This window comes from Erinaceus europaeus, chromosome 12, assembly GCF_950295315.1.
Source record: "Erinaceus europaeus chromosome 12, mEriEur2.1, whole genome shotgun sequence".
NCBI classification, from domain to species: Eukaryota; Metazoa; Chordata; class Mammalia; order Eulipotyphla; family Erinaceidae; genus Erinaceus; species Erinaceus europaeus.
Window position 1 is genome coordinate 38,762,273 of NC_080173.1, and position 14,344 is coordinate 38,776,616.

The 14,344-nt window shown below is 42.7% G+C and overlaps 1 protein-coding gene across 5 annotated transcripts in view; it reads right to left on the minus strand.

The window, feature by feature from the left end:
* Positions 1-14,344, minus strand: part of SPECC1 (sperm antigen with calponin homology and coiled-coil domains 1) — a 340,972-nt gene that overhangs the window by 103,557 nt on the left and 223,071 nt on the right. For all 5 annotated transcript variants that reach the window (XM_060203154.1, XM_007526170.3, XM_060203153.1 and 2 more), the window contains 2 exons: positions 4,364-4,445; positions 427-583 (listed from right to left, as the gene is read on the minus strand). In XM_060203154.1, coding sequence (XP_060059137.1) covers positions 427-583; positions 4,364-4,445 — 239 coding nt within the window. The remainder of the gene's footprint in view (positions 1-426; positions 584-4,363; positions 4,446-14,344) is intronic.

Sequence of the window (14,344 nt, forward strand, 5' to 3'; positions counted from 1 at the left end):
CAGGAAAGAAGTGACTTTAAAAGTTTCTATTCTATTATTTTTGTCTGTTTGCAGTCATATCTAGTTACCTTTATTTCTTTCAACTAGATCACTGCTCAGCTCTGGCTTATAGTGGTGCTGAGAATTAAACCTGGGACCTCAGAGCCTTAGGCACAAAAATCTTTTGCATAACCATCACACTGTTTCCTAGCCTACTCCTTTTCTCTCTCTCTCTCTCTCTCTCTCTTTCTTTCTCCCTGTTATTTCATCTATACAGTGGCCATGCCCAGTGTTTTCTCACTCACTGTAAGCAGGCTGGGTGTCTGAGTCATTTTCATGTGGGAACTGTTAGTACACATGAATGGGGCACAGGGGACAGGATGGAAGGAAGGGGCATGGCCTTTAGCCCAGTGCTCCTCTGGTTTTCTGTGTGTGAAGGAGCCATACCTGAGCTTGCTCTGTGGCTTCAAGCCACCGGTGGAGGCGCTTAGCAGCCGAGTGCTCCCAAAGCCGAGAGAAGGGGGTCTGCTCAGGGACTCCAGTGAAGGGCTCTTCCGGAGGTAGGGATCTGGCTTCAGTTCCTCGGCCCTTCCCTTCAGGAGGTCTGTGTGGATGAAAAGAGAATCACTCTCCCCTGAAGATGAGGATTCTGACCTTCACACAATTCTCATTATATCCTTAATTGTAGACAGATATGTACATATACAACAGTTAGCATTTCATAGTGTAAATAGATACTGATTAAAAAATAGCAAAAATTTCAAGATGGGATCCAAAAAGCACAGAGCCCAGACCTTCTAAGAGCTGGCACAACTGCTTGGGGATATCCCATGAGGTTAGTCTGTCCCCAGGAAAATACTGGTTTCCATCACGGAGCATGTAACAGAGCTATCCTGGTAACTACTTTTTCTTTTTCTTTCTTTCTTTCTTTCTTTCTTTCTTTCTTTCTTTCTTTCTTTCTTTCTCTCTCTGTCTCTCTCTCTCTCTTTTTATTTCTTTTTATTTTTGCCTCCAGGGTTATTGCTGGGACTCAGTGCCTGCATTAAGAATCCATTGCTTCTGGAGGCCATTTTCCCCATTTTGTTTCCCTTATTATTGTCCCTGTTGTTGTTAATGGATAGGACAGAGAGAAATGGAGAGAGGAGGGGAAGACAGAGAGGGGAGAGAGAAAGACAGACACCTGCAGATCTGCTTCACCAGCTATGAAGTGACCCCCCCCCCACTGTGGGGGTGAGGAGCCGGGGGCTCAAACCGGGATCCTTACACTAGTCCTTGTGCTTCGCCACTTGTGTGCTTAACCTGCTGTGCTACTGCCCCCCCCCATAACTATTCTATAACATTCCAATCACAGGGCCTGACTCCCTCAAAATAAGCAAAAAGGATTCTTTTCCAAAGGTTCCTCTCTGTTATCACATTTGTCTGAATAGGCAGGCTGAACCCCAGAGGTTTCCTAAGGGGTCCCAGGAAGCACAGGATGGGAGAGTGTTGGGTTTTGTGCCCAGAGCAGATGGGGACTCAGGGAACCCTGAGACCTACTAGGTCCCACAGACCAACAGCTAGGTCCAGGCTATACTGGAGGCCTCCTAAGATACTGGTCCATAGTTTTGGAAGAAAACAATATCTGTCCAGCTTCTAACCACCAATTAGGGGGCTATGAAGTTGGGAGTGAGGCTAATTAGCTCCAGAGAGCAGAGCAAAACAGTGTTTACAGCATCAAGAAGAACAACAAAAACAGCACATTAGCCTTGTTTCTGTGATGATCTCAGTGCTGGTCAGGAGGGTGTGGAGGGATTGATTTGGCCATGTGGTCTTTTCTCAGCAGGGTCAGTAGACCCTCCTTCTCTCCCTCCCTCCCTCCTCACCCACACACCCCACCCAGAGGACAGGTGCTGGTGAGAACAGAGGATGGGCGGACTGATGTATGGTATACTTTTTATTTTGCAAATCTCTCTTTTCTTTTTAAAATATTTACTTTTTATTTGATAGGACCGAGACAAAAAATGAGAGGGGAGGGGGGATATAGCGAGGAAGAGAGACAGATACCTGCAGCACTGCTTTACCACTTGTAAAGTTTTCTCTCTGCAGGTGGGGACCAGGAGGCTTGAACCTGGGTCCTTACAAATGCTAATGTGTCTGCTCAACTGGATATACCACTGCCTAGCCCCAGAAGGGTTTACATTTGGGCACTACTGTGGTCTCCACATGCCTGTGTTCATCTTGACAAGTGAAAGAAGGGGTTCTCTATAAGTAAAGTCTTTTTTTTTTTTTAAACCAAAGCTCAGCTCTGGTTTATGGTGGTGTTGGGTATTGAACCTGGGAACTTGGAACATCAGGCATGAAAGTCTTTTGAGGAACAATTATGCTTTTTCCTCAGTTATTTATTTTTTTTGAAGATAGAAACAAAGAGGCAGAGAGAGAAAGAGTGAAAGAGACCACAGCACTAAAGCTTTCTCCAATGCAGTGTGTGTGTGGGGGGTCAGGCTTGAACCTGGATCACATACATGGCAGAAGGCATTTTAAAGCTATAAGGAGAAAGGAAAGAAGGCCAAAATATGACCCAAAGCAAACTGATCACACTTAAAAATAGCTAATTTCTCTTTATAAGTATTTCAGTTACAATTAAAAAACAAAGTTCACTCAGGCAGCACATACTATTAACTCTATATTCTGTATAGTGGAACAGGAAGAAGTTGAACCAGGCAAGTTTCCATACTCTGTTCTGCACTCCCCCAACCACCATTTCTGGGGACGGACTCCGGGTCAGCATAACTATGGCAAATACTCTATGGCTGACTCACATCCTCATCAGGGGTTCCTTATTCTTCTGACCTTAGCCCACCCACTGGTCTTCAGTTGCCATTTTTTCCTTGGAAAGTACTACCCTGATTTGAAGTTCTCTGTAAACCTCAATCACTTCTTTGTGAGGCTGTAAATCAAAGTAACTGCCCAAAGGCTACATGGTGGATAACAGAAAGAATCAGGGAGAGGGACTAGAGAGATATTTCAACAGGTAGGAAGTGTATCTTGCAATGTATGTGGCCTGGGACAAAACTCCAGTGCCATATGGGAGGTGCTATGGCACTGGAGGAAGCTCTAGTGCTATAGTGTCTCTCTTCTTGAAAATGTGTATGGGTATGAGACCCTGGATCAGCCTAACCCCCCCCCCCAAAAAAAAAAAAGGAATATAGCTATCCTCTTAAAATTCAGTAAAAACATTGAGTCGGGCTGTAGCGCAGTGGGTTAAGTGCAGGTGGCGCAAAGCACAAGGACCGGCATAAGGATCCCTGTTCGAACCCCGGCTCCCCACCTGCAGGGGAGTCGCTTCACAGGCGGTGAAGCAGGTCTGCAGGTGTCTATCTTTCTCTCCTCCTCTCTGTCTTCCCCTCCTCTCTCCATTTCTCTCTGTCCTATCCAACAACAACAACAATAATAATAACTACAACAATAAAAAACAAGGGCAACAAAAGGGAATAAATAAATAAAATAAATATAAAAAAAATTTTAAAAAATTCAGTAAAAACAAACAAGACCCAACTTTGGCATTTCTCCCAAATGTATGTACACTGAGAAGAGTTGCAAGCAGGAAACACTCAGGCTCTAACATCTTTAACACAGGCATTTAGAGGTCAAAGCCACTTGGAATAAATGTCACTGATTGATCCTTCCTTCCTTCCTTCCTTCCTTCCTTCCTTCCTTCCTTCCTTCCTTCCCTTTCTTTCTCTTTTTTTTTCTTTGCCTCCAGGGTTATTGCTAGGGCTTGGTGCCTGCACAAATCCACAGTTCCCAGAGGCCACCTTTCCCATTTTATTGTCCTTGTCGTCACTGCTGTTGCCGTTGTTATTGTTGTTATTGCTATTGTTGTTGGATAGGACAGAGAGAAATGGAGAGAGGAGGGAAAGACAGAGAGAGAAAGAGAGACACCTGCAGACCTGCTTCATTGATCGTGAAGTGACCCCTCTGAAGGTGGGGATCCCGGAGCTCAAACCGAGGGATCCTTGTGCCAGTCCTTGTGCTTTGCATCATGTGCACTTAACCCCCTGCAGTACCGCTTGACTCCCTTTCTCTTTCTTTTTAAAGGCTATTTATTATTTACTTATTTACTTATTAGATAAAGAGAAAAATTGAGAAGGGAGATAGACAGGGAAAGAGACAGGTAGATACCTGGAGCCATGCTTCACCACTTGTGAAGCTTTCCCCCTGCAGGTGGGGGGCCAGGGGCTTGAACTCAGGTCCTTGCACACTGCAGTGTGTGCACTTATCCAGGTATGCCACTGTCTCTCCCCTACCCCCCACTGATTATTTTTCTAAGCTCAGCTACAGGCAAAAGAGAATAAAATGGCTAGCTCAGCAGAAAGCAAGGCAAGCTGACCAATAGGGTGTTTACCTGAGAGGGGAAGGTCCGGGAGCTCCAAGTGCTGAGGCAGGCCTTTGGCAGAGGGCCGCACACTGCTGTAAGCTGAATGCCTCTGAAAAAGCCAAAGGGTACACACAGAAGCACAGTGAGTTCAGGATCAGCACAGGCACAACACATGCCTACTGGGGGAGCACATACTACTCCTCACAGTTGTGAGGACCACCTTGGGGGGGCATTTAAGACAACTTTTTTTTTTATATTTTATTTACTTATTTACCCTTTTGTTGCCCTTGTTTTTTTTTATTGTTGTTGTAGTTATTATTGTTGTTATTGATGTCCTCGTTGTTGGATAGGACAAAGAGAAATGGAGAGAGGAGGGAAAGACAGGGAGAGAGAAAGACAGACACCTGCAGACCTGCTTCACCACCCATGAAGCGACCCTCCTGCAGGTGGGGAGCAGGGGGCTCGAATTGGGACCCTTATGTCAGTCCTTGTGCTTTACGCCATGTGTGCTTAACCTGCTGCGCTACCGCCTGACTCCCAAGACAACTTCTTTATTGGAACTGCAATGTAAACAATGCTCAAAAGGAGCAGAAGAAGGTGTGTACAGTGAAAAAGAAAGACTTCCTTTTGGTGACAACATACACCATGCAGAAAGACCTGGGTTCAAGTCCTCAGTCCCCACCAGCAGTGAGGAGGGAGTTTCATGATCAGTGAAGCTGTGCTGCAGCTCTCCTTCTATCTGTCATCCTCTATAAAAATAAAAAAAGCTGGGCCAGGTGGTGGTGGCACCTGGTTGAGCGCACATGTTATAATGCGCAAGGACCTGGGTTCAGGCCTCCTGTCCCCACCTGCAGGAGGAAAGCTTGGTGAGTGGTGAAGCAACACTGCAGGTGTCTCTCTCCTTCTCACCCCCTTCCCTCTCAATATCTGGCTCTCTCTATCCAACAAATAAAGATAATGAAATTAATAAATAATAAATTAAAAAATTAAAAATAAATAAAAATTAAAAAAGGCATGAGGCCAGTGGAGTCACACACGCACTGATCATAGTGAACAGAAAGGAAGAAAAGAAAGTCTTCCTTTCACACTGTCACCCTGTCCTTTGCCTCAAAGGGAAACCTATTAGCCAGCTTGGTAGCTATCTTCCTGGAGTAGTCTTTGCACAGTCAAATAAAAATTCTATCTTTAAATGGGTAACAGGCCTGTGAGAAGATGCTGAATATCTCTAGTCATCAGAGAAATACAAATCAAAACCACAGTGAGCTGTCAGCTCACACTGACTAGGATGGGCATTATTAAAAATAAAAACAAATAAGTAGACAGAAGTGTTGGTGAGGATGCCAAGATATTGCAATGTTTATGCCTTTTTGATGAGAATATGAAATGGTGCAGATGCTATGGAAATAACAAGAAGCTCTCCGCCACCCCAAGTTAAAACTTTCACGTGACCTAGCATCTCCATTTCTGGATATTTATATAAAAGAGCTGAAATAAAGATCCTGAAGAGAGGGGGCCAGGTGCTGGCACACATAGTACAAAAGTTCAAGGACCCGCTCAAGGATCCCAGTTCGAGCCCACGCTCCCCACCTGTATGTAGGGGGTTTGCTTCGCAAGCAGTGAAGCAGGTCTGCAGGTGTCTATATTTCTCTCTCCCTCTCTATTTTCCTCTCCCCTCTCAATCTCTCTCTGTCCTATCTGATAAAAAATGAAAACAATGGCCTCCAGGAACAGTGGATTCGTAGCGCTGTCACCAAGCCCCAGAGATAACCATGGAGGCAAAAAAAAAAAAAGATATTGAAGAGATATTTCTACATCCATTTTCATGATGCCACTGTTTATAATAATCAGGAGATGAAAATAACCTTAATATATACTAGCAGCAGAGAAATGGACAAAAGGAATGAGGTATTTACATACATGGAGTATTCTTCAGCCTTCAAAAAGGTAGACATTTGTTTTTATTTCTTTTTTAATTTATTTGTTGTTATCTTTATTGGATAGAGACAGTTAGATATCGAGAGAGAAGGGGAGATAGAGAGGGAGACAGAGAGACACCTGTAGCATTGCTTCACCACTCGTGAAGCTTTCCCCCTGCAGGTGGGGCCAGAGGGCTCAAACCCAGGTCCTTGCACATTGTAACATGTGTGATCAACCAGGTGCACCACCACCCAGTCCAAGGTAGACATTTCTTCTTATGTTAGAACGTGAGTGAGCTTTAAGAACATTATGGTAAATGTAAAAACTCAGTCATGGGCCAGTGAAACAGCTCATTTGGATAGTGCTCTGCTTTGCCATATTTGTGACCCAGCTTTGAGCCCACCCTTCATCACATTAAAAGAAGCTTTGGTACTGTGGTCTCTTTCACTCTCTCTGTGCTTCACTATCTCTATCTAAAAAATAACAAAACAAAACAACTCAGTCATAAAAGAACAAATTCATGGCATGATCCCATTTCTATAAAGCACCTTCAGTAGTCCAACTAACGGGGGAAAAGCGTAGAATGGTAGTGGCCAGGCTCCTGGAGGGAAGGAGAGTCACTGTTTATTGAGTATAGAGTCTCAGTCATGCAAGGTGAGAACATTCGAGAGGTTGTTATACAAATACGCTGAAGAGAATAGATTTCATGTTTCCCCCAAGTGGAACAAACTGTCAGTATGCAAGTGAGGGTGGCATTATTAAAAGGATACCCTTGTTGAAAGAAAACACTCATTATTTAAACAAGCAAGCAGGGGTGGTGGCTCATTGAGTGTACATGTTACTATGTGTACTACTTTGAACCCAGATTCAAAGCTCCAGCCTCTATCTGCAGTTTCACAAGTGGTGGAGCAGTATTGCAGGTCTCGATCTGTCTGTCTGTCTGTTACTGTGTGTGTGTGTGTGTGTGTGTGTGTGTGTGTTTGAGAGACCCTTGAACAAAAAGAAAGGGGGTGAAAAGGCCACTGGGAACGATGGAGCTGTGGAGGAACTGAGCCCCAGCAATAATCTTGGTAGCAGTAAAAAAAAAAAAAAAAATCAACTGGGGCCCTAGTTTGGGAGTCCTGGGATTCTTACACAGACATGATGAGCCTAAGCCTTGAATAGATCCCTCTCTCCATTGTCACTGTTCATCTCCATCAAGGAACAACACTGTGGACCTCCATAGGACCTTGACCTCAATGTCATCATCAACAATGGTAGAGAATGTTCTGTCCTCCGAAGGGGGGCTGGATAACATACTCTATCTACCACCTGAAATTAGTCCTGAAATTAGTGCAACTTGGAATATTCGTACTCATGACCACAGAATGTGAGTTCTGACCCACAGGGATGGAAAGTTTACATAGGCTCCTAAGCTGAATATGGGCCCCAGATCAGATCAATGGGGTTTATAGTCAACAATATTTATACACCTTTCCCATATTTTGGAGCTACTGTCTTCCCTGATCCACCTTTCTAGATATTTTCCAGCCATGACATCATCTCCCCAGACAATAACTTGGGTCCACTTACATATCAGATGTCAGGCTCAGGCAAAAACTAATAGTCATGGGCCTTTTGGAATATACCTGAAATAGACCTACTAGTTATTTCCAAAAAGGAGACCCCAAATCTTCATTTGCAATATTCCAGCCTTTAGGTTCATGATTAGTCAACAATTTGTATGACTTTATAGGTTAACTCTTTTTTTCAGCCACCAGGTTCCAGATGCTACCATGATGCCAACCAGACTTCCCTGGGCAGACGACCCCACAAATGTGTCCTGGAGCCTCGCTTTTCCAGAGCTCTGCCCCACTAGGGAAAGAGAGAGACAGGCTGGGAGTATGGATCGACATGTCAATGCCCATATTCAGTGGAGAAGCAATTACAGAAGCCAGACCTTCCACTTTCTGCACTCCTGTGTTCATACTCCCAGAGGGAAAAAGAATAGGAAAGCTATCAGGGGAGGTGGTGGGATATGGAGTTCTGGTGGTAGGAAATGTACCCCTCTTATCTTATGATCTTGTCAGTGTTTCCATTTTATAAACAAAAATTAAAAAATACACAAACAGTATTATGATATGATACTGTTTTGGCTTTTCTGCTTAATGTATCTTGAATAATTCTGCTCAGCATGTTGATTCCCTGCTGGGTAGTATCTATTATGTATCAACCAACATACAGCTGAGGCCACATGAGCAAGAAGAGTACATATAGCAAGGACATGGCTCTGGGTCAGGCTGCCATTACTGACCTGTCAATAAGCAACTCTGGGTTACTGAGTCCTCTGTGCTTTATTTTCTTACCCATCAATGACAGTTATACTAATGACACCTGCTCTAGAGGGTCACTGGGAAGAGTAAATAAGTCAACACCTATTTAGAGCAATTAAAACATAGTAAGTATTTAGAAAGTGTCAGATGTCTTCATTATGACAATTTATTTGACTAATTCTCTACTAATATTGGTCTTGACATTATGAAGGATGCTTTAGAAAACACTGCATCCCAGAGGGGCCAGGTGGTGCACCTGGTAAGGCACATATGTTATAATGCACTAGGACCTTGGTTTAAGTCCCCAGTTTCCACCTGCGAGGGGAAGCTTCATGAGTGGTGAAGCAGTGCTGCAGGTCTCTCTCTCTCTCTCTCTCTCTCTCTCTCCCTCTCTCTCTTCCTATCTTTTCCTTCCCTCTCAATGTTTCTGTCTTGAAACAAAAAACAAATACTGCAGAATAAGCAGAAGTTCAGTAGAAAAAATGCTGGACTCTCAAGTATGAGGTTCTGAATTTGATCCTCAGCATTGCATGGGCCAGAATGATGCTCAGCTTCTTTCTTTTTCAGTGGTAAATAAACTATTTAAAAAATATACCCTGGAATATGGGAGCGCATCAGCGAGTAGGATCATGCTAGAACTTTCAGCACATTCTTTATAATGCTGCACATTATACTAACCATGAGTCAATGTGCCCATGTCCTACATAAATATCAGGGCTGTGGCATACAATTCCAGAAGGATCCTAAACCTTGCTTATGAAGGTGGTTAGCCTATCCTCATGTCACTCAGAATCTGGGGAGAATACAGGCACCATGTCCCCAGCCACATGTTTTTGTAGATACATTACAAGTTTTCTCTCTTTTTAAAGCCTTTCTTTTTATTATTATTTTATTATATTTATCTATTTATTGGATAAAGACAGCCATAAATCGAGAGGGAAGAGGGTGACAGAATGGGAGAGACACAGAGAGACACCTGCAGCCCTGCTTCATCACTTGCAAAGCTTTCCCCCTGCAGGTGGGGACCAGAGGCTTGAACCTGGGTCCTTGTGCACTGTAACATGTGCGCTCAACCAGGTGCACTGATACATTACAGGCACTCTGTATCAGATTAAGAAATTTCCCTCCTAGCCATAGTTTTCTAAGAATTTTTATCAAGAACAGTGCTGATTTTTATCAAATGCATCTTGCCATCTACTCAGGCAACCGCATCTTTTCTCTCCTCCCAATCACTAAATGACCTTGCATTCCTGAAATAAATCTAACTAGATATGCTCTTTTTCACATACCTGTGAATTTGGTTTGCCTGCATATATTTTTACTTTTTTACCAGAACACTGTAAAACTCCAGCTTACGGTGGTGCTGGGAAGCAAACCTGAGCATGAACATTTTAAATTTTTTTGGCATAACCACTGTGCTCCTTCCCTATTGCTTAATGTTTTTGTATGGGTTTTATAAGGCTGACTTTTAAGTTGCCGAGCTTTGAATGCTCTCATCATAATTAGATGTCAGTGTTATGTCAATCTCTTAAAGAACTGAGAGCTGGGGGTCAAGTGGTGGAACACTGGGCAGTGGTGCACCTGATTAAGCGCACATAGGATTCTGGTTTGAGCCCCTGACTCCCCACTTCACAAGTGGTGAAGCAGGTCTGCACTGGTGTCTATATTCCTCTCTGTCTCCCCTGCCCTTCTCAATTTCTCTCTGTCCTATCAAAAAAAAAAAAAAAAAAAAGAATTGAGAGTTTACCCCTTTACCTAGTCAAAGTTTCTAGTAAGACTGATGCATGTCTTCCTTAAGCATTTGAAATATTTCTTGCTGAAACATAAAATGGGGCAGGTATTTTCTTTTAGCAAAAATATTTCAATTATTTGAGACTCTTCTACTATTGCAAGTTATGTTTTCCTAAGATCTTGACAATTTCATGAACATTTTCTAGTTTATTAACACAAAGTAGTCATTTATTGTACATTCTTACTACTGCTTTATTATTTATGCAATTTTAAGTGGTGAGGCATTTTTAAGAGCCCTGATAGTGCAAGGGTACGTAGCATAATCATTATGCAAATAGATTCTTATGCCTGAGGCTCCAAAGTTCAATCCCCCTGTACCACCATCAGCCAGAGCTAGGCAGTGCTCTGGGAAAAAAAAAACAAAAAAAAAACCTGACATCGGGAATTTATGCCTTATATTTTCTTTGCAGCAGTAGTGTCTGGGGTTTATCATTTTAATCTCTCTCTTTCTCTCTTAGATAGGAGCAGAGAGGCAAAGAGAATGAAAAAAAGTCAAAGCATGGAAGCTTCCTTCAATGTGGTGGAGGCCAGGCTTGCACCTGGGTCATACACGAGGCAAAGCAGAGCAATATCAAATGAACTTGCTGGCCCTTAATCTCCTTTAAAAAAATTTTTTTGTATTTATTTATTTATTTTCCCTTTTTATTGCCCTTGTTATTTATTGTTGTTGTAGTTATTATTATTGCTGCTATTATTGACATCGTCATTGTTACATAGGACAGAGAGAAATGGAGAGAGGAGGGGAAGACAGAGAGGGGGAGAGAAAGATAGACACCCACAGACCTGCTTCACCATTTGTGAAGGGCCTCCCCTGCAGGTGGGGAGTGGACGGCTCAAACCAGGATCCTTATGCTGGTCCTTGCACTTTGCGCCACCTATGTTTAACCCGATGTGCTACCACCCGACTCCCCCTTAAACTTCTTTTAAAGGAACCAACTTCATAAAGAACTGTTCCTTTAAACTGTCTCTTAACTAAGGAGCACTGAGGAAAATCTGCTTTTGTGTGACTATGAGCATCTTTCTTTTATGTCACTGTTGGAAGGCATTTTTATCATATATATAAATATACGTATATTGAGGAGCTGGGGGCCTTGTGCATGCATGATTTCACTGCTACCCAGCTGCTTTATCATTCAGATAGACATAAAAAGGGAGAGAAAGAGGAAGAAAAAATAAAGATAAAGAAAGACACCATAGTGCAGATACTCCCATATGGTATAAGAAACAAAATTCTTAGGATCATAAAGGAAAACAGGCAACCCTGAAATAGAAAAATCTCTCTTTTGTCAAAGATACTTAAAGCTCAAAGATTACCAATAAAATAGCAGTCACGGATATGAAAATATATGTTAACAAGCATGACACATCATCAAGAGGCCTTACAAGGGCCAGCTAGTACTGCATCAGATTGAGCGTACACATTATCCTGTGCAAGGACATGGGGACAGGGCCCAGTCCCCACCTGCAGGGGGAATGCATCAGAAGCTGTGAGGCAGTGCTGCAGGTCTCTCTCTCTTCTCTCTCTCTCCCTCTTTATATCATAGAACCCAAGGGAGAAACAAACCAAGCAGATAATTGGTCAGAGAACAACCCCCACCACCACCAACAAACACAGAGGAGACAAACATAGCTTATAAATACCTGAGGACATGCTCAGTTTAACTGCCAAACTAGTACAACAAGCTCCTGCTCACTTACTCCACCCCCTGCATTTATAAAGGACAGGAGGATTCTGGAAAAACAGCATTGTATACATTGTGGGTGGGGGTATAAAGTGAAGGGCAATGCAGAGTTCCACAGTTTTTAGCATGTGTACTTAACCAGGGACACCACTACTCGGCCCCTATGTCCCACATTTTTTAAAGTGTTGGGATGGGGTTCATGCACTTTCTCCTCCAGTTATGCCTTTCCCATTTTCAGGAGGCCCTCTGTAGCAGGTCTGGGGTGTGGCTCAAACAACTCCATTCTAGTCTCTTTTAGGGTGACTGAGTGGATTATGTGACCTAGGGGGTTATCTTATGGAATTCCTTAATGCTTGGTTCATTGTATGATCAAGCTCTTGTCAAACAGGCTCACTGCCTGAAGTCAAGGGTTAAATCTGTCTGTCTGTCGATTTATCTGGTAAGCTTGGCTGCATGGCATTTGCTTCTCTAAAGCAGGGAATAGTGCAAGATTCTAGAGTGGCTCCAGAGCTTCCCAAGCACAAAGCACCTGTTTTGCTGGCAGGGGTAGAGCCCCTGGTAGTATGGCCCCAAGGCCATCCCAGATATGCACTTTGAGAAAGACTTCCTGATTCTGGCAAAAGTTCAAGTCAGTCAGTTTTGAGGTGTTCTGGGAACTTTTCCTAGAAGCTCAGTAAGGTTGGAGCCACCTTCCAAACTCCTGTGTTAAATTCCTTTCCACTGAACCAGAGTGATTTCTGATATTTGCAAACAACTCATGAGGCACTGTGAGATATCAAAAAAGGAAGTAGGTTATGGCCCAAAAGGTGGCTTAGCCGAGAGAATTCCAGACTGTATGAATAAAGCTCCAGGTTTGACCTTTCACTCTGTATACTCTGGAAGGGTGCTCTGCTACCTCTCATTCTGTCATTCATAAAATAAGTAAAGCGGGAGTCGGGCGGTAGCACAACGGGTTAAGCGCAGGTGGCGCAAAGCGAAGGACTGGGGTAAGGATCCGGGTTCCAGCCCCCGGCTCCCCACCTGCAGGGGAGTCACTTCACAGGCGGTGAAGCAGGTCTGCAGGTGTCTGTCTTTCTCTGCCCCTCTCTGTCTTCCCCTCCTCTCTTCATTTCTCTCTGTCCTATCCAAGAAGGACAGCATCAATAACAACAACAATAACTACAACAAGAAAACAACAAGGGCAACAAAAGGGAATAAATAAATAATTTTTTAAAATAAATAAATAAATAAATAAATAAATCTTTACAAAATGATAGCCATGGCTAGGGGTTCATAACACCTTACTGTGACTATTTAAAATAAATCGATATATAGCAGTTAAATAAATCATGGCGTATTAAAAACAGCTGTTAAAATGAATTCTCCAAATATTGACATTTAAAGCTGGAGCTGGAGTTGATCTATTCTTTCAGTAATTCAGCAAATATCTACTGAGCTTCCACTAAGATAGGACTAGATGCTGTCACTGTCAATAGATGAGATATCATAGCAAGTGAAGCACATAAAAAATTCCTTGTTCTCAGAAAACTTACACCTCAGTGATGAAACAAAAATGAGCCAGTGTTTGGAAAAATATGCACAGTGATTCAATTTATAAAACTTTCCTTTCTACCTACACACATATATATTTTTTAAATTGCCATTTCTTATTTAAAATTTTTTAATATTTATTTATTCCCTTTTGTTGCCTTTATTATTGTAGTTATTGTTGATGTTGTTGTTGGATAGGACAGAGACAAATGGAGAGAGGAGGAGAAGACAGAAAGGGGGAGAAAAAGATAGATACCTGCAAACCTGCTTCACCGCTTGTGAAGCAACTCCCCTGGAGGTGGGGAGCCAGGGGCTTGAACCGGGATCATTACGCCGGTCCTTGTGCTTTGTGCCACCTGTGTTTAACCTGCTGCGCTACTGCCCGACTCCCTACACACATATTTTTATACATTCAAAACACCTAGAAGGATATGCAGAGACAACAGTTATTTCTGGGGATAAGCCATGGAGATTTTTAGCTTCTTCCCTTTTTTAAGGATTTTTTTTTTTTGGGGAATACTTTTTTAAAAAAGCACAGGAGCAAATTATTGGAGATATTTCAAATGTGGATAAATTATGATATATCTATATAAAGGAATACTATATAGCAAGAAAAGAAATGTCAAATAACGTGGGTCATACAATAATACAGATCTCACAAATCACTGAATGAAACAAGTCAGATACAAAAGATACTAGCTGATTTTACTAACATGAGTTCCAATATCTCATAAAGTTGATCTATGGTGTCAGAGGTCAGGTTACTGGTCACATTT